Genomic DNA, 21,830 nt, shown 5'->3' with positions numbered 1-21,830 from the left:
AAACTCTGTGCTCTAGCTCATGCATGCAGCACACTTACAACGGAGGACTGCTCGTATGGGCAGAAGATGTTCAGGGAGGAGAAACGAGAAAATCAAACACAGAGATTAGTAAGCAGGTAGTATCGGGCATCCAGCATGCAGTAAGTAGCCTTGAGATATTACCTAAGGAGAGCCCGAACTTGCCTTTGGAATCTTTATGAAATAAAGTTTTATTTATTTTGTTTTATGTGTATAGGTGTTCGGCCTGCATACGTGTCTGCATCGCACACATACAATGACCGAAAGTAACCAGAGGAGGGAATCAGATGCCCTGAAATTGGAATTAGAGATGGTTGTGAGCTGCCATGGGGGTGCTGAGAACAAAACCCAGGTCCTCTGAAGAGCGGTCAGTGCTCTCACCTGCTGAGTCATCTCTCCAGGTTCTAACATAGAAGATAATGTTTTTAAAATCACGTGCTAAATGGATAGAATGAGTACTGGGAAGATGATCTTCAAAGGGAGGCTATAAGCTTACTCAGCTTCCGGCAAATAAAGCCAAGTGTGTTCCCTGCTTGGTGTAAAGAGCTTCCTAAGCGCTCACTCGCCAGCACCGTAACCATGAACGTAGCACAGTTCAGTAGTTCCAAACCTTAAAATCCCCTCAGCATAGACTCGAGTCCCTAAACTTCTAAGCAACCTCGAAGCCTAAGGGACCATCACATCAGGTCCATGGACAAGAAAGAAAACACTTCCGCAAAGACAAATTCTTCCATAGAATCATCTCAGAAATATAATAATCTGAGGGTGGAGCTCCCCTCCCCAGGAAGATAGCTGTAACAAGACCTTCCAAACTGCAGCTGTTGTAAGCCCTAGAAGAGCCCAGCTTAGGGAATGAGTGACCACCCAGTGACACCTTAACCATGTAGCAACAAACATTAAATATGAAGTTTGGTGTTTTTCTTTTTCCTATTAACATCACCACTGACTACAGAGGGCATAATCGAAATGTCTGATATTCCATATCTGGACTCCATATCAATATCTGATATTCCATAGGATATAGTGATGGACTTTTTTTTTTTAACTAGAAAAGAACAATAACATTTATAACAAACCCTTCCTTCATAGCCACCAATCATAGCATTAACAAAAGAAAGAAGCAGAATGACCTTGAAGTGACTCTTACCTTTGATGACATCCCCAGTTTGGTTTTGTATCATATTGGGTATTTCATCAATCGACATATACCCCTAAAAATATTTCAAAATGGATTGAAGATCAGTTGGCTTATATTCCACTTTATATCAAGTAGAGAAGCAAAATTAAGACATAACATTTATCTTAAGATGGACATTACCCTAATATGACTATCGGGGGGTGTAAACACAAGTGCCCTTTAGAAAAAAAGGGCTGCCTTTTTGCCTTGGGCATTGAACCCGGGGTCTTGCACTCATTAGACAAGTGTTCTGTCTCTGAACTGTATGCCTAGGCTGAGACCATGTTCTTTTAACTGGATACATCAGAGATCATCTTAAAGGTTTTTCACCCTAGAAGAAAGTCCTTTAGACCATATACAGAAAGCCTGAAGAAAGATAAAGCTCTTGTTTGCACTAAGGTAAAAAGAACCACAGGCCATTGGGACAAAAAAGATGTTGAGTAAAGACATTCAAGGGGGAAATATATACAATAAAATTAGTTTAGTGGGTTTTTTTTTTTTAAGTAAAAGAGAAAGTCGTATATAAAAGCTAAAACCACAAAGTCACAGATAAAGGAGAGAGAGAGAGAAGTGAGTGCCAGGCTAAGGGCATGGTGTATGAAAAAGCATAACATTTAGGAAGGAAATAAAACCAAGTCAATTGAGCAGCTCCTGGGCGGAGCGGGGCACCACTCTGTATCAAGAATAGGGTTTGGTCTACACTGCACCCACCACTAAGCCCAAGAAAGCAGAGAGGTCAAGGCCGTCATGGAATCTCACTGTTTCCTACGTTCCTATGTACTAGACTGCCCTGGATATAGAGTAAGCTACCTTAGTTGTTCCAAGGAGCATACCCTTTTGACGAGGCTCTCCAGATCGGTTCTGTCGACATCATTAACGGTGTTGAGTTCCCTGTCCACTGATGGGAGCTGGAAATTTATGAAACAAATAATAAGAAAAAGTGACTAACCTTCATACATGTACACACACACACACACACATACAGACACAGACACACAACACACACACAGACACACACACACATACAGACACAGACACACAACACACACACAGACACACACACACATACAGACATAGACACACAACACACACACAGACACACACACAAGACACAGACACACAACACACACACAGACACACACACATACAGACATAGGCACACAACACACACACACACACAGACACACACATACACACACAAGACACACACATACAAGACACACACACACACACATACAGACACAGACACACACACACACACACACACACACACACACACACACACACAGTCATCTTATATCCAGGTCCTAGGATGTTAACATTTTCTTTTGAAAACAGAATAAGGTTTGGGGAAATCATACTCTGTTCAAAGTGGCATCTATCAGAACTGATTTTTCACGTTTGAGGTCTTGATGTGGTCAGCTAATGAGGTCCTGATCAAGTATGTGTGGCTACTGACACAATTGCTAGTACTTAGACTGCAGTCAGAATGAAGTGAAACATACACCAGGCTCTCTGGGTTGGAGCCTCTACATCAAACAAAACAAATAAGTAAACAAACAAACAATACTAAACTAAATAAGCAAATAAACAATGCCGCTGGTAGTTTCATTGGTAAGAAGTCTGAGACCAGTTTCCCAAGTTCAGAATTACAGATGGGGCACCTGGGACCCATGCCCTGGGGCTCTCAACATGACACACACCAACGACGCAACACCACTCTTGAAATAGGTCCTTGGTGAATGTGGAGAACTCGTCTCATCATGAGAGGCCACACATAAACCTAACTGAAGGCCAGTTCCCTGAACAAATGGCACATTCAGAAATGCCAATGTTACAACACAGAAAGATTGAGAAGCAAACCCCATAATAAAGAGGAAAGAAAGGCACAATGCTACTGCAACACAAGATCTTCAGTTGCAAAGAAAGGAGTGTCAGGAGCCATCTAGGATAGGCTAAGAATAGCAGGTGACCTTCCTGGAGGTGGCCCACCATTTTAACAAGGTGCGTGATGGATGAGTTCGATGGCAAGGTTCCAATGACCCTTCATCTCAGGATTGCTTCTTGCAGCTGATATGCCTTTCCTGTCATTATGAAATGAATATAATAATTCCCTGGGTATCTGGGATATAATAATCCTGACTAACTGGACAGAGATGGGAGCAATAGCAATACAGTTTTTACTTAATTCTCCTCTGCTAGGCAGCAGGTGTTAATTGTTCAAGCCAGTGGTTTTTGACCACGTAATAAGCAAGAAAGTTTTTAGGATTTTTTTTAGAAGTTATCAGCAAGCATTCAGTATGGTTAGGGAACTAAAAGGCCAGAGACCATCAGTCTTTAAAGCTACCTCTACATCCAACTCTGTGTCCCACTTCAGCCCATTCCAGGCAGGATCCAGGCAGAGAAGACATCTATAAGTGCATTTTCATTAAAAACTTGACATCAGAAGAGACCATGTAGAGTGGACAGGAGTAATGGTTCTGTGTTTTGTGTCCTAACTTGGATGTGCACATGATGATTACACAAAGTTTACAAACATATTATACTACTTTGGTATAAAAGGAACAGAAGAGCAATTTACCACAAACTTGTTTTCAAGAAAAGAACTGTATATAATATTGTATAAGAATATGAAGAAACAGATAAAATAACTGGGACAAAATGCTGAACATACTGGTGTCCTCCTTAGGTTTAACTGTCAACTTGACACAATAAGCATCGTCATCTGAGAAGGAAATCTCAACTGAAGGGTTGTCTAAGTCAGACTGACCTGGAGCATGCCTGTAGGCTATTATTTTGATTAGTAACCTATGCGGGAGGACCCAGCCCACCGCAGGGAGCACCATTCCCTAGGCAGGCTGTATAGGAAAGCTAGGCAAGTAAGTAACAGCAAGCCAGCAAGTAACATTTCTTGATGGTTTCTTTTTCAAATCCCTGCTTGAGTTCCGGCCCTTATTTTCCTTAAGGGCAGACTATGACTATGATCTGGAAGTGTAAGCCAAAGATACCTTTTTCTCTCCTAAATGGCTTTCGGTCTGAGTGTAGTGTCACAAGAGCAGAAAGGAAAACAGAACACTTGGCAAAAGCTATCCAAAGGCATGGAAGAAGTGCCATGTATTTACAACTTTTCCACATGTGTAAAAATCATATTAAAAAGCAATAGTTCCAGGTGTGGTAGAGTATGCCTGCCTTCCCTGCGTTAGGAAACTGAAGGCAGAGGGTAAAAGTTTGAGGTCTGCCTGGATTGTATAACAAATCCCAGGCAGGTATGGGGCCATTATGAGACCCTGTCTCAAAAAGGCAAGCAGCAACAACTAGGCATAAAACATTATCCTCTCAAAAGATCTATTCCATTAGCAAAATCTCATGGAAAATACAGCGAAAACTTCTCTTTATGATTTTGTTTATTTAAACCATATGTCCCGTATTTAATGGAGGTTTTTTTTAAATGAGCACTTTGAATAAACCCTTTGGAGGAGAAATTAAAAAAAAAAAAAGATCTATTCCAAATAGCTAAAATAGAACTGACCTTTAAGAGTACATTTGACAGCTCCAAATATAATTCAACAGATATGCAATGATAGTGTATGTGAAATCTTTGGAAAAAAAACCTGACTCATAAAATATGAAGGTGAAGAAAAGTATGTTAAAATATTTTATATAGACCGTGAATGGTAATATAACTAAAGTAGTATATTAATTGTAATTAATATCACAAATATGAAATGGAATGCATCTCAAATGAAGAGATAAATTGTAGAAAGTAATGGACTTGTCTCTTCTAGCATATATGGTTATTATGCCTAGTTTGGGGCTGTTTTTAGTATTTTATTTTACTCAGGTTTACTGTATGTCCATAGGGAGATATGCACACATGTGGGTGCAGTGCGTGTGGGGAACAGGAGAGGGCGCTGGAGTCCCTGTAGATGGTCAGCTGTGAGCTACCCACGTGCTGGGAACTGAGTGAAAGTTCTCTCAAGAAAGAGCAGTCAGTGCTCTAACCTGCTGAGCCTCCTCCCACACCCCAGTGTGCTGAGTTTTAAAACTCTTTAAAGTTCTTTCTAAATCTGGATTTACGTTGATAAACCATCAAATGCCACAGAACTTCTCAAAAAAAACCCTCTCCTTCATAATTTTTTACTTCTATTGCATCCATTCCAGCCAAGTGATTAGAGGTCCTGACAAGACTCCCAGAGCACAAGATGTTACTCCTTTCCAGCCCAAGCCACTGTGCACCCAGTCTTAGCCCTGCTTGGCTTCCTCTGGCTCTCCCAGCTGGGGCATGCTCACCTGACTTCCGTTGTGGTTGCTCCCCAGATTGCTCAGCTGTGGTCTGAGGCTATCACAGATCTTGCTGGCTGGGTCTGAAGCACAGTCGTTGCTGTTGAGTGAATTCTCGATGCTGTTTCTCACAGACGTCAGGTTGGTACTGAGCTGGGTGCTTGCGTCACGTAGACTTTTCAGACTGCTGCTCATGTTCTGCAGGGCATCCTTGGTCTGTCTAATGGCTGTAAGAACACAGCCAGAATCAGAACTGGCCAGAGGAGTTACCTCAAAAAATCCTGGAGATGACTCCGACAGCTGCAAAGGGCAATGGGACAGGACGCCCAAGAGAAACCAGAGCTCCTTGCAGCCCCTTTGCCCAGAGCATCTCCCCTCCACTGGCTCTCTTTCATTAAGCAGGAGTTGCGCACAAACTCGGGAACTTCGTGGGGGACACCCCAAGTACCACTGTCTTATCAACAAAGCAGTTTCACCCACTTAAGAGTCAATTACATCCATACACGGGCTATGAATGTTAAGAGAACAACCATTTACCATCCAGAAGTGGGCAGGTGGTGTGTGGGTTGCCCTGATGTTGTTTGTATTTGATGCTAATTATGCTTCCCCAAAAGGGGCTGTCTAGGTCTGAGAAGTGAATCGCCCACTCAGGTGACTTCATCAGAACTTTCTGATGAAGAGAGAGAGAGAGAGAGAGAGAGAGAGAGAGAGAGAGAGAGAGAGAGAGAGAGAGAGAGAGAGAACACTTGTAAGGGCCTCAGTTTACCCAGCTATGAATTAAGGAATCTGTGGGTCTAGGCTTTGTTCCCACAGGTAGTAGGTAGGCTACAGCTCTTAGGAGATATTAACTAGCCTGACCAAGCTTTGACAATTTACTTAGAACATGGAGAAAGTTTCCAGTGCTAGAGTGCACAACCCCTGGTCTCCAATTCTGTAACCTTACCCAAGAAGACGTATTTTGAAACCTGCTTTAATTTTTGCTCTGGATTTTGTTCCAACCATAACTCACTAATGTTTAAACTGTCAAGGAGCATGCCGGAAGTCAGCCATGAACCACTTCTACCCACCAGGACCCTGCCCAAGTATACAGTGTTAGATCTCAGAAAGTACATATGTCCAAAAATGAGCTCAAGCTGGACTATAAAAGGATTTCTGACAGCTATATAAAAAGCCAGCATTCCTCTGAATTGTGGTAGAAGTTCTCATCTCCCCTAAAATAGTCATTTCCTTTACCTTTACCTCTGGAGAAGGCACATAGGGTCTCCATTGACATATGCCTATGGTGCCTATCAGCTTAACAATGTCCGTGCTGGCCTTCAGGCTCCCCGAGTCCCTACTTATAAGTACTTACTTGTCCATTCCAAAGTCCCCGCTCCAGCATCCTGACTCTTCTCACCTCTTCCTCTACCCTAAAACTCCAAGGCCTGTATACACACACACACACACACACACACACACACACACACACAGAGAGAGACACACACACACAGAGAGAGAGAGAGAGAGAGAGAGAGAGAGAGAGAGAGAGAGAGAGAGAGAGAGAAGGCTACTCCCACCCCTGCTCTTTTGCTTCTCTTGGAGACAGCCCTGGTCATGTCCACTCTGTTGTCATGTCCAGTCTACTTCTTTTTCCCAGATGCCTCTATGTATCTTCTCTCTCTTACCCACAATAAAACCCTCTCCTTAATAATGGAGGGAGGGACCGTCTTATCAGCTTCTTTACTGTGCCCTGTCACATGCAGAGTCTCAATAAAATTATCACCAGGAAAGAAAAAAGTGCATAGGATTAAACAGAGACAAACTCAAGAGCATGAGAGAGCACACATCTCTCACTGGCTTTATCTCATTGTCTTGTCCTTTGATTTCAGTTATTTTCAATCAAGAAACAAAGAAAGACCCATGATCCAGTGAGCTAACGGCCCAGGAAGCACGTGTTTATTTAGTCACTGTCTAGAAACATTCTAGCTTATGAGGACTATTCTGTCATGTCCCAGGAAGAACCCAGTAGTTAGAAATCTCTGTGTTCTAAGAGCTTCGAAGCATGTTATGCCCCATAACAGTATAAGTACGGGGCTGTAACTCAATCCCATGATCTCAGGCTGCATGTATCTGAAGAAAACAGAAAAGACCCCTTGGTTTCTTAATTTCAGCTTAACTCTTGATTCTTAACTCCAGCCAATTAACATTAGCCCGTCCAACGCTCTCTCCCTTTGTGTGGACTGACAGCCCACATGTAATGTGCTCAGGCAACTTTCATGTTTCTGCTCTCTCTAAAGTCCATCTGTGTGTTCTAGCCCCCAGCCCACCCCTGCAGACCTTAGAAGCCCCCAGAGCTCAGCACAACTGACACCATGATAGAAGTACCATTCAGGCTTTGGGACCCAGCAGGTGGGCTGCTGAAACAGAACAAAGTCCTAATCCGTCAAAGTCCATCATTCTGGAAAAGTCCCTGACTGGAACCCTGCTTTTTACTTTTTGTAGTTCTGCTTCTGGCTAATTGTTCTTGCTACCTGAGGATGTGTTTTTTGGACTTAAATGCTCGCTCTGAGAAAGGTTGGGGACTGCACTTGGGTATCAAACATTTAGTGTAGTCAGCAGCTGGCTAATGAAAACTTTCTGGTGACTTGAACCCATGTCCAAATGGTCTCCTCTACAGGATACCTCACAACACATGAATTAAAAAACATTGCCGGAATGGCTCAGAGAATATGTGATGACACATTCCTGGCCACAGTGGGAACTCAACTAAGTTATTCAAGCTGGCCTAAAATGAGCTTTAATAATATGGGAAACACAAAGAAAATACAATGTGGGAAGGGGGCACAAGCACATGCACATAACTGTGTTCTGATAAAACTTTATTTATAAAAACAAATGGCCAACCCCTATCAAATTGGGTTACTATTCCCTCAAATGACTTTGGTTTTCTCCAGCACCATAGGTTTAGCACAAGCTTTTAACTAACAACACACATATTAGGATAGCTCATGTCTTTGCTAGACATGTTTGCATGGCCAGATTATATTTCTCATCCCTACCCACTGGAGAACATGCAAGTCAAAGGGAGTGACCCTGGGAAGCCAGGAAGCCAGGAAGCCAGGATGGGCTATTCTTGGTCACTTTTGCCACCATGCATACCTGTTGCCATGGCCTTAATCTCTTCGAGAACAGGAGTAACTTTGGGTTTTAGTTGGCCCTTTATTCTGCCTCCCAGCACGGAATCGATACCTGAATTCAAAGGAAAGAAGTTAATGGGGGCAGGTCTGCTTCTCCTTCAGCTCTCCTGAGCTCTCCTCAAACCCCAGGAGTCTACACGTGGAAAACATCTCTTTTCCTGTCCTCAAGTCCCAGCCTCTACTCCAGACTATCACTGTGGGCCCTCATGTAAAACGTCATCAGCTGTCTTGGAACCCCCTAACGCTCATTCCCAAGGGGAAAGTTATTCTCCATGGACCCTCGGACTTGCATGAAGAATACAGCATTTGCCATCTTGAATTGTACTATGTAGCCACTGTCTCTAGCTCTCCATCTACACTGGGTTTTCTCCACTGCAATACAACTGACATTTGGGAGCAGATATTGCTTTGTTGGAAGTAAACTGTCCTGTGCCCTGCAGGATGGCGAGAGACCTCCACTGCCTTGGCCAACAGATATCTGTACCACTCCTGCCAACAAATGCGGACAAATGTCACCTTGTGTTCATAACCATTTAACCAAGCTCTGTGTGAACTGGAATGAAAAGTGATTCAGCAAAAAAATGGAGCAAGGCTATTTCTAAAGCCCACTGAACGGGGCACTTAGCAGGTCCGCTCATCCTAGTCTGCATGAAAAATGACTATAGAAAAGTAAGGCTTTGCAATAAACAACATAAAATTATATATGTTTAATATTACTACTGCTGCTACTACCACTACTATTGCTATTATTATTATTATCATTATTATTATTATTGTTGTTGACAGTGCTTCTTTCTTTGCATAGCCCTGGCTGTCCTGGAACTCACTCTTTAGACCAGGCTGTCCTCGAACTCACAAAGATATGTCTGCCTCCGCCTCTCAAGTGCTGTGATTAAAGGTGTGCTCCACCACTACCTGGCTCTGCAAAATGAAATTTTAAAACAGAAACCCAAGTTCTTCTGCTTGGGAAACTGAAGTTAAATGTTGAGTGACTTTTTTTTTTAAAGATTTACTTATTTAATTTATGTGGATGAGTGTCACCTTGCATATGTCTGTGCATATGTCTGTATACCATGCGTACGCCTGCTGTCCTTGAGGAAAGCAGAAGGCATTGGATATTCTAGAAGTGAAGTTAGGGATGGTTGTGAGCCTCCGTGTGGATACCTAGGTTCTCTATAAGAGCAAGTTCTACTCACCACTAAGTCATCTCTTTGATCCCTAATAGTGGGAATTTTAACCATCCAATGCCAAGTGGCAAACACACAGTAGTTCTACAGCTTGCCCCATCTCCCTCCTACCTTCATTTGCTTCCTCTTTTGGTCTGTGCTTTACGAGAGGTAGGTAGCTAAGGCATCTTCTGAGCTGTAACCATGACAATATAAACCATCTTTCATTGCTACTTACTGTCCAGGTCTGAGAATGCCTTGTTCTTGGTTGTGTTGTATTGCCCCAGAATATAGTCGATTTGCTGGAAAAGAAAATGACACGGCATCTGCCCTCTGAGGTGCAAAGTCATTAGACAACAACAATATTTAAGATAAAAAGATTAACGCTGTCAGAGCACTTTGAAAAAGAGACAGTTAGGAAATAGTGAACGTTCATCTTGTCTGGTACCCTTGATGGACACACTCCCACAGTTCATTTCCGGTTACAAACTCTCTACTGTGCTTTCTTAGTATAAACTTACTGGCTGTGCTCGCATCTTAGGTCTCATGATTCTGTGGACCAGCCAGATGGGTCATAGTGAGGATTACGTGGATGAGCAGAGAGGTCGGTCTGTCTCTCTCCATATGTCCTTATATCTTCTTACTGACCAGCCTGCGTATCTTCATGATACCCTCAGGGTCACCATCAATGAGAGCCTAATAGATACTCGATTCGAGGCCCCTAGATGCTGGAGTTTCCAACTAGCCTGAGGTCACATCCACTGTGTCCTCCTGGTCATAAACAGGTCACAGAGACAGCCCAGACTCAAGAAACGATGAACAAGAGGACGTTCTGAAGTTTTCATACACGAGTCTGTGATATTTACTATTCCTGACTGGTCTTCTAATGGAGTGTTTACCTTCTTATCTACAGGGGCTCAGATGGCCTGCTTCCTACCCTCTCTGTGAGGCTAGATGAACATTCTTCTAGGGTTGCCAACCTTCCCAGTGAGCACACCTCAGAATGTAAATTTTCATCTCCCTAATTACCAGAGGTGAAACATCTTGCTCTGTTTGGAGACAGCTATATTCTTTCTGTTGGTTGCCTATTCAATTATCTGTAAAAATTTCTATCTCTTAGAGGTCTTCATATATGCTCAACCAGGTAAGCTCCCCAAAGTCCCAGGAATTTGCACTTTTTATAAAAGGGTGAGCAACGGCCTAGTTTTCGGGAGCCACTGTTGTTACTTTTGGCTTTTTTGGAGAGGGTGGGGGGAAGAGCTTTCTGTGGAATCTTCAGGGTGTTACATGAAAAACATGTTTTTGTTTACATGGTGAGAAAAAAGTAATTCTACCTGCGCTGAACTGCAAAGCCATGCAGGGTTAGTCTCTCCGTTGTCCACCCTCCCAAATGCCTCCATCCTCACTTCCGGCCTCTGGACACACTTGATATGCAGCATTTGGAGGACAGAGTCAACTGAGAAGGCCACATCTTGTTCAAGGGTCCTTGGTTTTGGGGGATTCTCCCTACCAATGTCGATTCCCACAAGCATCACACACTTAAACCAGTTCCTGCCCAGATGCTTTCCAAGTCATACTCTGTACAGGTGAGGCATCAACACGTTTCTGGGATAAGGACAAAAGAGGCTTCCCCATCACTGCCTTCAGCCATTCTGCTTTTTGTCTTCCAAAATGACATGCGTGCGTGCGTGCGTGCGTGCGTGTGTGTGTGTGTGTGTGTGTGTGTGTGTGTGTGTTAGAGAGAGGGGATAGGGGAAGAAAGTCCTTCCTAAGCAGACTGACACACCCACACAATAATAATAAGCAGGTGTGCATAAAGCTAATGAATTCCATCTTAATAGTAACTATAGAAATGATAAGGGGTAACGATAACCCACTGAGGCGACAGTATCCAACAATATATTAGCAACAAGAAACAAAAAAAAGAACCAAAACAACCCACAGTGAGACTCTTAAAATTGGTAGGTACTTTTATACGTGTAGTGATTTTGCTATGCCTCAATAAAGTAAAGCAAGATAAGACACCTATCTTAAAGCTATGGAAACCATATTTTCATGCTTCTGACAACTCTCTGGTTGTGTTTCTTCATCTACATCACTAAAGGGCAGTGATTTTCCATGTGGTTTCACTGACTTCTTAAAAGGTTTGGCTGAGTTCCTAAACACTCGGGGACTCGGAGCAGCCTACAGAAAGTGCCACGGAATGTGCAGGCTGTAGGTGTTTACCTTTGGGGCTTCAGTCAGGAGAGCCCGCAAGTCTCTGTAATTGCTCTCTGCCAGCTTCTGGGTCCTTTGGATCCGAGTCCTTGTCTGCTGGTTGGCCACAAAGCCAAACGCGATGCCAAGACTACAGGGAAAAAGAAAAAGTGTTGGCAAAGATCCAATGTCCTCAGCCGCACAGAAGCCGTGGAACGGCCACCCCTACCACTGCAGCGTACCCATTAAGACCACCGTCAGCACAGCGTCAAAATGAGGACACAAAACAGGGCTAAGGCCCCTCTGAAGACAGAGTTCCGTTTAGGATAAACTACTGGGTTATGACTCTCATAAATGAACAGCGCCCACAACAAATGCTGGAAGGACAAGGACAAAGGTGCAGGCAGTGTCAGGGTTGTGTGTCTGTGTATGTGCATACATGCACGTGCACCTTGTGGGTGCACCCTTACACCCACACAAACATTCTCACACACCTGAGCTACCCCCGAAGAAGAGGGAAATAGCAAAATGAGGAGAGGGACTTGAGATGTCTGGTGTTTCTTCATTTAATTGTTAGTTTCCATATTGTCCAGATTGAAGAGAAATAAGGTATTTCAGCATTAAAGCACCATGGGAAGGCTTAGATTCATTTCCTGTTGCTGGGATAAAATACACCCACAGTGATTTCCTCCCACGCGATACTAGGTTAAGGCAAGATGACAATTTGAAGCGAATTATTGCACATACAGGGAGGGAGGCATGCCCACTCTTCATTAATATAATGTACAAAAGCCACCCAAATGATGGTGCTAGAAATGTCCTGGTTCTCATGGTGAGGGCTGAGTTTTTCCCATGGAAATTCTTGAATAGGTACTTATGAAGAAAATACTTTTCTCTACATAAAATATACATTATAAGAGATTCCTTCATATAGTCACCTTGCAGGAAAGATGACCCTATGGGGAAATTAAAAACTTCTTCCTTGCTTATCTCGAAAGACTAGATTTAAATGTATTAAAAGCTCTTATGCTTATTAACCACTATCAATCTCTTGGTTTAAATTATACAAATTGGTTCATCTGTTGAGTCAGAACCTCCGAACATTAGAATTTTATAGGCTGTAGGAGTAAACTCCCAGCCAGGCATGGTGGTGTATAACCATAATTCTGACACTTGGAAGAGCAAGGTGAGAAGACCTCAGAGCTCCAGGCTAACCTGAACTGCAATGAGACCTTGCCTCAAAATCAAAACAAAACAAACCCCTCAAAACGGCAGGGGAGCTAAAACCCAAACTACATTTCAATCTGACCACTAGAGGGCAGCAAAAATTAATAAATAGGGCAACAGGTTTTACCCACAGGCCCAAAAGACTAGAACTGTTACTTTGTAACTGTCCAGTGTACAATGTGCATGTATTTTAAGAACGGTTTAGCAAGTAGCAGAGAAATCTTGGGAAAACAATATGCAGCAGCCTCTCAGGTTACCAAGCAATTTCTTGTGTTTTATGCACACATATTCACGGAGTAGTAAGATAATAGGCACCTTGCCTTTTTGCATTGAAAAAAATCCCAAGTCACCAAAACCAAAATCAAACAAAAACAACAAAAAAAATACGAGTCCCGGGACAGATATTCCCTCTGTTTAAGAGTCCTGGGGCTGGACTGCATGGGGCTGGAGAGATGGCTCAGCAGGAGTAAAGTAATCTTAACTGCTCTTCCAAAGAACCCAAGTTTAGTTCCTAGCACCTGTGGGGCTGCTCACAGCCAACTGTAATTCCAGCTCTGAGGTAGCTGGCTTTGAAGGGTATCTCCATTCCTGTTCTCAGACCCCCACACAGATACATACACACATGGACACCTAATCACACAAACACACACATCGACAAATAATCACACATAGCCACATACAGACACACACAGACGCACAGTAAAAAAAAAAAAATATTTTCAACAAATAAAAGTACTGTTGCATCTGGAGGAGTGCTTAGCTCATTTGTGGATTCTCTTTGTTAAAGCCCGTCTTCCTGTGGCAGTACGCACAGTTCCTCCAGGTCTCCCTAAGTGACCCTAACATGCCTATGTGGCACATGACATTGAATAGTACTTTACTCGGTCGGCCTAGTGAACTATAGCAGAATTAGGAGAGCAGGAACATGTCACTTGGGCCTGGTTCCTCGTCCCCACCCCACCTCCCACCACCATTCCTCCTACCCCCTTACCCCTCCCAACACACCCACCACCATCACCACCACCCCACTAACTCTGTGAAGACTTTTTTTTCTATCTGAGCCGCAACCACCATCTCAAAGGGCAGTTTGCAGCTGATCTTATAAACCCGCTGTAGGATGTATAAACTGCCCGCACTGCAAAGGAAAGGGGCTTGGGGGATGTCCACAAATTCCCTGGGACTTGTTTATTTTTAAGCTTGAGGTTCATCTTAGCGCAAGCTCAGAAAATGAAGACAGTGTCCTGTACCCTTTGAGCTGCTGTATGATCCACTATTCTCTGTCCTAAACTTGTATTTGTATATGAAGCAGACATTGTACCTCAGGAAGACACCCTAATCCTAAGCTAGGTTAGTGACTCAATGATTTTAGTTACGTGCAAGACAAACACACACAACTGAGAACCAAAACATGGTAATGTGCCAGGGCCTTTATTTAACTAAGCCAGGTTCAAATATCCGGGCTACGACAAGCCAGGGTCACCCCCTAAATAGAGCTGGTATCCGCCCTGGGGAATCTTTTTTTTTTTTTAAGATTTATTTATTTATATGAGTACACTGTAGCTGTCTTCAGACACACCCGAAGAGGACATCAGATCTCATTACAGATGGTTGTGAGCCACCATGTGGTTGCTCGGAATTGAACTCGGGACCTCTGGAAGAGCAGTCAGTGCTCTTAACCACTGAGCCATCTCTCCAGCCCCCACCCTCGGGAATCTTACTTTCTCTCCCTGCATTCTACAAACTATTTCAGTCATTCCTTCTACTGAGCGACAGATCCATGTGGTCATCGAATAAGTCAAAGTGAACCAGGAAGTTCACCACTTCCTATTGACCTTTTCCTGTTGTCCATTCCCATGAAAGGAGCTCTTCTACAGGGATCTGGGATGTTGCATGTCGCAACACCTGCTGAAGTTTATTCCTAGTTAAACCTAAGTTCAGTGTCCCTAAAAGGAGGTAGTAACTACCTCCTTGTCCTTATTCTATACGACTTTACTCATAAGACCATCACACAGTGCAACAAACTGCCGTATAACCTTTCGGAAAATAGTCTTTCCAAATTTTCCAACTGTCAAGAGTGCAATTCTAGAAAGCTTAGCTAGAGATGATCAAAATCATGCTATCAATAACTTTAACAAAAGTCTGTGCTAAACAGAGTTCTGCAAACAAATTCTACAACTTTCCAAGCACATTTTCAGTGTAAATGTTTGTGTTTAGGTTAAAAATGACAAGTGCAAGGGCTGGAGAGATTGCTCAGCAGTTAGCAAGGATGCTTTTCCAGAGGACCCAGGTTCAAATACCAGCATCCATGTGGTCACTCTGTAATTCCAGTTCCTGAAGATCTGGCCTTTGCAGGCATCAGACATGCACAGAGTGGACAGATATTCATGAATATAAAACACCTAAAGGTGATAACAAAAATATTTTTGAAAATGACAAGTCCGAAAGCCCTCGTGGTCAGATAGAAAGCACGAGAGGAAACAGGGTGGCCCGAGACCTGGAACATGTCAGATGGCTGGCAGAACATTCTCTCTGTAGTTCTCCAAAGTGGCACTAAAGAGGAACTTCCCGGCATCTACAAACACCTGTAAATTGAGTTCTTAAATAAAACCTCCCAATGTGCAAATATTAACATCTGATAAAACTTTACTATATTGACCAGCACTAGTTTCCAATTATGACCTCTAATTTAAACCTTTCATTTAAACAAAATAGAGAATGAATGATTCTATTCACTGTCTATTTGGACACTCTCTGTCATTCACTGTATTTTAAAGCAAACATTAGGGCCACGTAAATTAATTTTTCTGCATTTTAACAGTCACCAGTCAATGACTAGGGCATGAAGACACTGAGAAAAAAATGACCCAAGGCAAACAAGCCATAAAACATCAATAGATCCCCTGTCAGCAGAACCAGACATAACTCTTCTTAAACTACCAAATATGTGCTTTGGTGTGGTATAGCAAAATGTCGTCAGATTTGGAGCAGAAGACAGGAGCTTTTACTCATAGGTTAAATGGCATTATGAATTGTCTGTACACTGTGGAAAATAACTCCTCACATACAAGTAAAGACTTAAGAGCTTTTATAAACTAAATCTTTAGAAAGTGAAGCCATTTTCCCCCTATCTACGGCCTTAATGAAACTGGCCAGTGGAAAACCAAATAAACGCTTTTAGCAAGCGATCTCTTCCTTCTTAAAAGTTACTTATTTAAATTTTAAACAACCAGATCTCTTGTTTCCATTATCAAAGGCTCAAGACGTTCTGGCAGGATATAGTTTGATCTGTTTCTCTGAGAATCTTCTACCCTCCAAGCTAGAGAGTGGTAAGCACATCCTATAGATAAATTTAGAAGCTTTGAGTTCACCAGGGTAATCGTTACCAACGCTGACTTAGGATGCTATCCCGAAACTTCCCACAATTCAAGGCACGGATGGGTTTAGGCTTTGCTTTTCGTTCTAGAGTCATCTCTACTTTTACTTATGTGTCGCTTGCGTGTCTGTGTATGGGTGCATGCAGTCGAGTCCCGTGCTCACAGAGGCCAGGAAAGGGTGTTGGATCCCTGGGGCTGGAGTCACAGGTGGTTGGGAGCTGCCCAGTGTGAGCGCTTGGAACTGAACTTGCGTCCTCTGCAAGAGCAGCAAGCACTTTTCAGCACTAAGCCATCTTTTCTCTTACCTAGCCTTTGGGACACTCTGACAAATGTAGTTGATGACAAGTATGAAGGGAAGATAAGTTATTTTTTTCTGAGGAAGATACATCTGTTGACTCAGCCACAGAAGCGAGAATACAACCTACTGGGCATGGACAGACAGCAGAAACATGTGGCCAGGTCCCAGGGCACTCCCTATCTATAGCTGTCTCTAGGAAAAGCTCAGAGGAAGCACGAGGAAGCACGGCCTGCACTTCCTTACACACCAGGAAATCTTCCTCTTGACACATGTGGCCTTGTCAAAAACAGAACAATGAGAGACTGAGAAAATAAACCTTTGAGATGAAAAGGTCTAAACAGAACAAGCAACATGGTCAAGATTAAGTAAAACCAACTACATTGAACTGTATGATTTCCAATGAGTGAATGAGGTCGGGGACAGGTTGAGGGTTAGTGGGAGGATTTATGGTAATCACAGCAAATATTTTATCAATAGTACGCAATATCTGCTGAAGCAGAAGCTAGAGGAGTTGTTGAGAAATGGAGGACTGTCAGCACGGCCTCCCCCTGCCTCCTCTCTAACATGGCCTCCCCCTGCCTCCTCTCTCACATGGCCTCCCCCTGCCTCCTCTCTAACATGGCCTCCCTCTGCCTCCTCTCTAACATGGCCTCCCCCTGCCTCCTCTCTAACATGGCCTCCCCCTGCCTCCTCTCTAACAAGGCCTCCCTCTGCCTCCTCTCTAACATGGCCTCCCTCTGCCTCCTCTCTAACATGGCCTCCCTCTGCCTCCTCTCTAACATGGCCTCCCTCTGCCTCCTCTCTCACATGGTCTCCCTCTGCCTCCTCTCTAACATGGCCTCCCTCTGCCTCCTCTCTAACATGGCCTCCCCCTGCCTCCCCTCTAACATGGCCTCCCCCTGCCTCCTCTCTAACATGGCCTCCCCCTGCCTCCTCTCTAACATGGCCTCCCTCTGCCTCCTCTCTAACATGGCCTCCCTCTGCCTCCTCTCTCACATGGTCTCCCTCTGCCTCCTCTCTCACATGGTCTCCCTCTGCCTCCTCTCTAACATGGCCTCCCTCTGCCTCCCCTCTAACATGGCCTCCCCCTGCCTCCCCTCTAACATGGCCTCCCCCTGCCTCCTCTCTAACATGGCCTCCCCCTGCCTCCTCTCTAACATGGCCTCCCCCTGCCTCCTCTCTAACATGGCCTCCCCCTGACTCCTCTCTAACATGGCCTCTCCCTGCCTCCTCTCTAACATGGCCTCCCCCTGCCTCCTCTCTAACATGGCCTGTCTCTGCCTCCTCTCTAACATGGTCTCCCTGCCTCCTCTCTAACATGGCCTCCCCCTGCCTCCTCTCTAACATGGCCTCCCTCTGCCTCCTCCCTCACATGGTCTCCCTCTGCCTCCTCTCTCACATGGTCTCCCTCTGCCTCCTCTCTAACATGGCCTCCCTCTGCCTCCTCTCTAACATGGCCTCCCTCTGCCTCCTCTCTAACATGGCCTCCCCCTGCCTCCTCTCTAACATGGCCTCCCCCTGCCTCCCCTCTAACATGGCCTCCCCCTGCCTCCTCTCTAACATGGCCTCCCCCTGCCTCCTCTCTAACATGGCCTCCCCCTGCCTCCTCTCTAACATGGCCTCTCCCTGCCTCCTCTCTAACATGGCCTCCCCCTGCCTCCTCTCTAACATGGCCTCCCCCTGCCTCCTCTCTAACATGGCCTGCCTCTGCCTCCTCTCTAACATGGTCTCCCTGCCTCCTCTCTAACATGGCCTCCCCCTGCCTCCTCTCTAACATAGCCTCCCCCTGCCTCCTCTCTAACATGGCCTCCCCCTGCCTCCTCTCTAACATGGCCTCCCCCTGCCTCCCCTCTAACATGGCCTCCCCCTGCCTCCTCTCTAACATGGCCTCCCCCTGCCTCCTCTCTAACATGGCCTCCCCCTGCCTCCTCTCTAACATGGCCTCTCCCTGCCTCCCCTCTAACATGGCCTCCCCCTGCCTCCTCTCTAACATGGCCTCCCCCTGCCTCCTCTCTAACATGGCCTCCCCCTGCCTCCCCTCTAACATGGCCTCCCCCTGCCTCCTCTCTAACATGGCCTCCCCCTGCCTCCTCTCTAACATGGCCTCCCCCTGCCTCCTCTCTAACATGGCCTCTCCCTGCCTCCCCTCTAACATGGCCTCCCCCTGCCTCCTCTCTAACATGGCCTCCCCCTGCCTCCTCTCTAACATGGCCTCCCCCTGCCTCCTCTCTAACATAGCCTCCTCCTGCCTCCTCTCTAACATGGCCTCCCCCTGCCTCCTCTCTAACATGGCCTCCCCCTGCCTCCCCTCTAACATGGCCTCCCCCTGCCTCCTCTCTAACATGGTCTCCCTCTGCCTCCTCTCTCACATGGCCTCCCTCTGCCTCCTCTCTAACATGGCCTCCCTCTGCCTCCTCTCTAACATGGCCTCCCTCTGCCTCCTCTCTAACATGGCCTCCGTCTGTCCCTCTTCTTTTGCTCAGCCCTTTAATTTTGGTGACATGATTTCTTTCCATTTCTTTCGCTTTCACTTTCATACTCACAGAGTCATTTCCTCTTCTAGATCCTAATCTCAGCTGTCCTAATACTTGCAAATAATATTTAGCCAATTTTCAATCCTGATGAAAACTGATAGGGGTTTCAGACAGAAGATACCAAAACAGCTAAGTACTTAACTGACGTCATCTTTCCAGTCCCCCACACTAATCATTTTTGCCTTATGAGAATACACGTCAAAATACTATGAAGACTCTTTATTATACAGATTTATCTATGCCAACCCAATAAATATTTGCATATGTGTACCAAGATTTTCATTTTTTTAAAAGAAACATGTTTTCTATATTGGATTCCTCTTTTAAGTTAGACTTTTGTTTGCATTTCTATAAATTACAAAGGATTTTATTCTGAATTGATGAAGTATTTAACTGTGTTTAAAATACCAAAATATATAAATAACATATTTATGTATAGCTCACCTATCTTTATTCCTGAGATGCAGACCCATTAAACAAAACTTGTTAGGCTTTTTAAGTATATATTAGTTTGAAAAATTATTTTTTTTAAAAATCCATTCATTTTCTAGTTTCTTACATACTTACTTGTTTTTTCTAATCCAAATAAAACACTTGTTTTCAGTTCATAATTTCAGGTTTCAATATAATTAAGTCAGAGCTGATCTACTGTTTTAGTGTGTGACAAATTTAGAACTAATTTGATTTCATGTTGTAAATTAAACTTATGTGTAAATACTATAGGGCTAAGTGAGAATAGTATATGGGTTATTTTTCCAAATCCCCATACCCACATGAAGGCTCACACCATTTGTAACCCCCAGTCCCAAAGGATTCAATACCCTCTTCTGGCCTTTGTGGGTACCAGTCATGAACCACACATGGTACACAGACATTCATGCAAGCAAAATATTCAAATACACAAGACAATATTTTTTTTTTTGTTTAAGAAATAACAAGCTCGCTAAGTAGGGAATTACCCTAAGAGAGGCAGTGCGTTCAAATGTCGCTTCCTGACCTGTGCCTAGTCCTTAATGTCTAGGGTGTGTGAATGAAAAACATAAGAGCCAAGTCTGTGGGTGAGGGAAGCACGTGTCTCCAGCCTCTTGGAAACACTAGGGGGCCCCTGTGGAGTCTGAGGGGTCTTTAGGCTGTAATTTATATTCCTGTGCTAACTACCCTTCCCCCTGCCAGTGCTGCCCTGCTGAGTCTGTACATTCCTGAGAAGGCTTCAAAGGGAAGTAGGGGGAGACAGACACTTCAGGAATTACCAGTGAAAAATAGATTTGAGTTGTTAGAGAGAGGGAGAGAGAGAGAGAGAGAGAGAGAGAGACAGAGAGAGAGACAGAGAGAGAGAGAGAGACAGAGAGAGAGACAGAGACAGACAGAGAGACAGAGACAGACAGAGAGACAGAGACAGACAGAGAGACAGAGAGACAGAGAGACAGAGAGACAGACAGAGAGACAGAGACAGACAGAGAGACAGAGACAGAGACAGAGACAGAGAGACAGAGACAGAGAGACAGAGAGAGACGGAGACGCAGAGCAGAGCAGAGTCAGAGATGGAGTAGAGATGTCCACACTTGGGTTCAAGTGAGAAGGTTAGAAATAACCAGAAGTGCAGGAAGTTAAGGGCTCACGAAACTGGGTGCTGTTTGTGCACAATCAATACTTGGTTAATGTCTACACCACTTCTATTTCAGGGAAGTCCTGTCTTTGATCCAGCTGTCACTCCTCTGGAACAAGAGGTAACAAATCAGCTTTTGTTGGTGATGGGAAGTTGTTGTAAAAAATATAAAAAATAAAATGCTGTCTTTTATCCCGCTCTGGGTCCGGCACCACAGTGTCCCAAGATATCTAGCAGATATCTTAAGTCTCAGTCAGCAAAGCCTCTCACCCGCTTTGCTCCATCCCATATCGCACTGCTGAGGGCCTCTCTCTGAGCCTGGCAGCAATCTCTCTACCTATAGTTCCCAAGGCAGGTTTCCATGCCAGAAACACACATCCCAATTCCGCGGTGACCCAGCATCTCTAGCCACCGCACATTTTCTTACACTTAAATCTGCACATGAAAGAACACACAACACAATAACCTCTGATCCAATGGATAAGATATAATTGCCCACTTAGACATACAGAGCCCTGTACACATCTGTCCCTTAAGAATATTCATAACAACCTGTAAAGGTACATCGTGGAATCTTAACGTCAGCTTCCATATTGTCCCCAACTACTCTCTCTCTCTCCTCCTCTTCCTTCAAACTTTTCTCCCACCCACCCTTCCTTCTCATCCAATGACAAGCCTCATTCTATCTTGCACCTGCCTCGCCTGTGACATCATCCCACAGGGAGTCTTGTTGTTCATGTTTAAATCAATTCAATAAGTAACCAAGGACCAACAGCT

At 44.3% G+C, this 21,830-nt stretch overlaps 1 protein-coding gene across 33 annotated transcripts in view; it reads right to left on the bottom strand.

The window, feature by feature from the left end:
- Nucleotides 1-21,830, bottom strand: part of Prom1 (prominin 1) — a 104,604-nt gene that overhangs the window by 34,276 nt on the left and 48,498 nt on the right. For all 33 annotated transcript variants that reach the window (XM_087584192.1, XM_087584202.1, XM_087584196.1 and 30 more), the window contains 6 exons: nt 12,045-12,165; nt 10,057-10,120; nt 8,615-8,704; nt 5,486-5,703; nt 2,029-2,103; nt 1,166-1,229 (listed from right to left, as the gene is read on the bottom strand). In XM_087584192.1, the coding sequence (XP_087440318.1) occupies nt 1,166-1,229; nt 2,029-2,103; nt 5,486-5,703; nt 8,615-8,704; nt 10,057-10,120; nt 12,045-12,165 (632 nt within the window). The remainder of the gene's footprint in view (nt 1-1,165; nt 1,230-2,028; nt 2,104-5,485; nt 5,704-8,614; nt 8,705-10,056; nt 10,121-12,044; nt 12,166-21,830) is intronic.

The sequence above is a fragment of the Rattus norvegicus genome, chromosome 14 (genome assembly GCF_021556685.1).
Source record: "Rattus norvegicus strain SHRSP/BbbUtx chromosome 14, alternate assembly SHRSP_T2T, whole genome shotgun sequence".
In the NCBI taxonomy this organism is placed as follows: domain Eukaryota; kingdom Metazoa; phylum Chordata; class Mammalia; order Rodentia; family Muridae; genus Rattus; species Rattus norvegicus.
The sequence above is the reverse complement of the archived record's forward strand: the minus strand, read 5'-3'. Positions and strand labels throughout refer to the sequence as shown.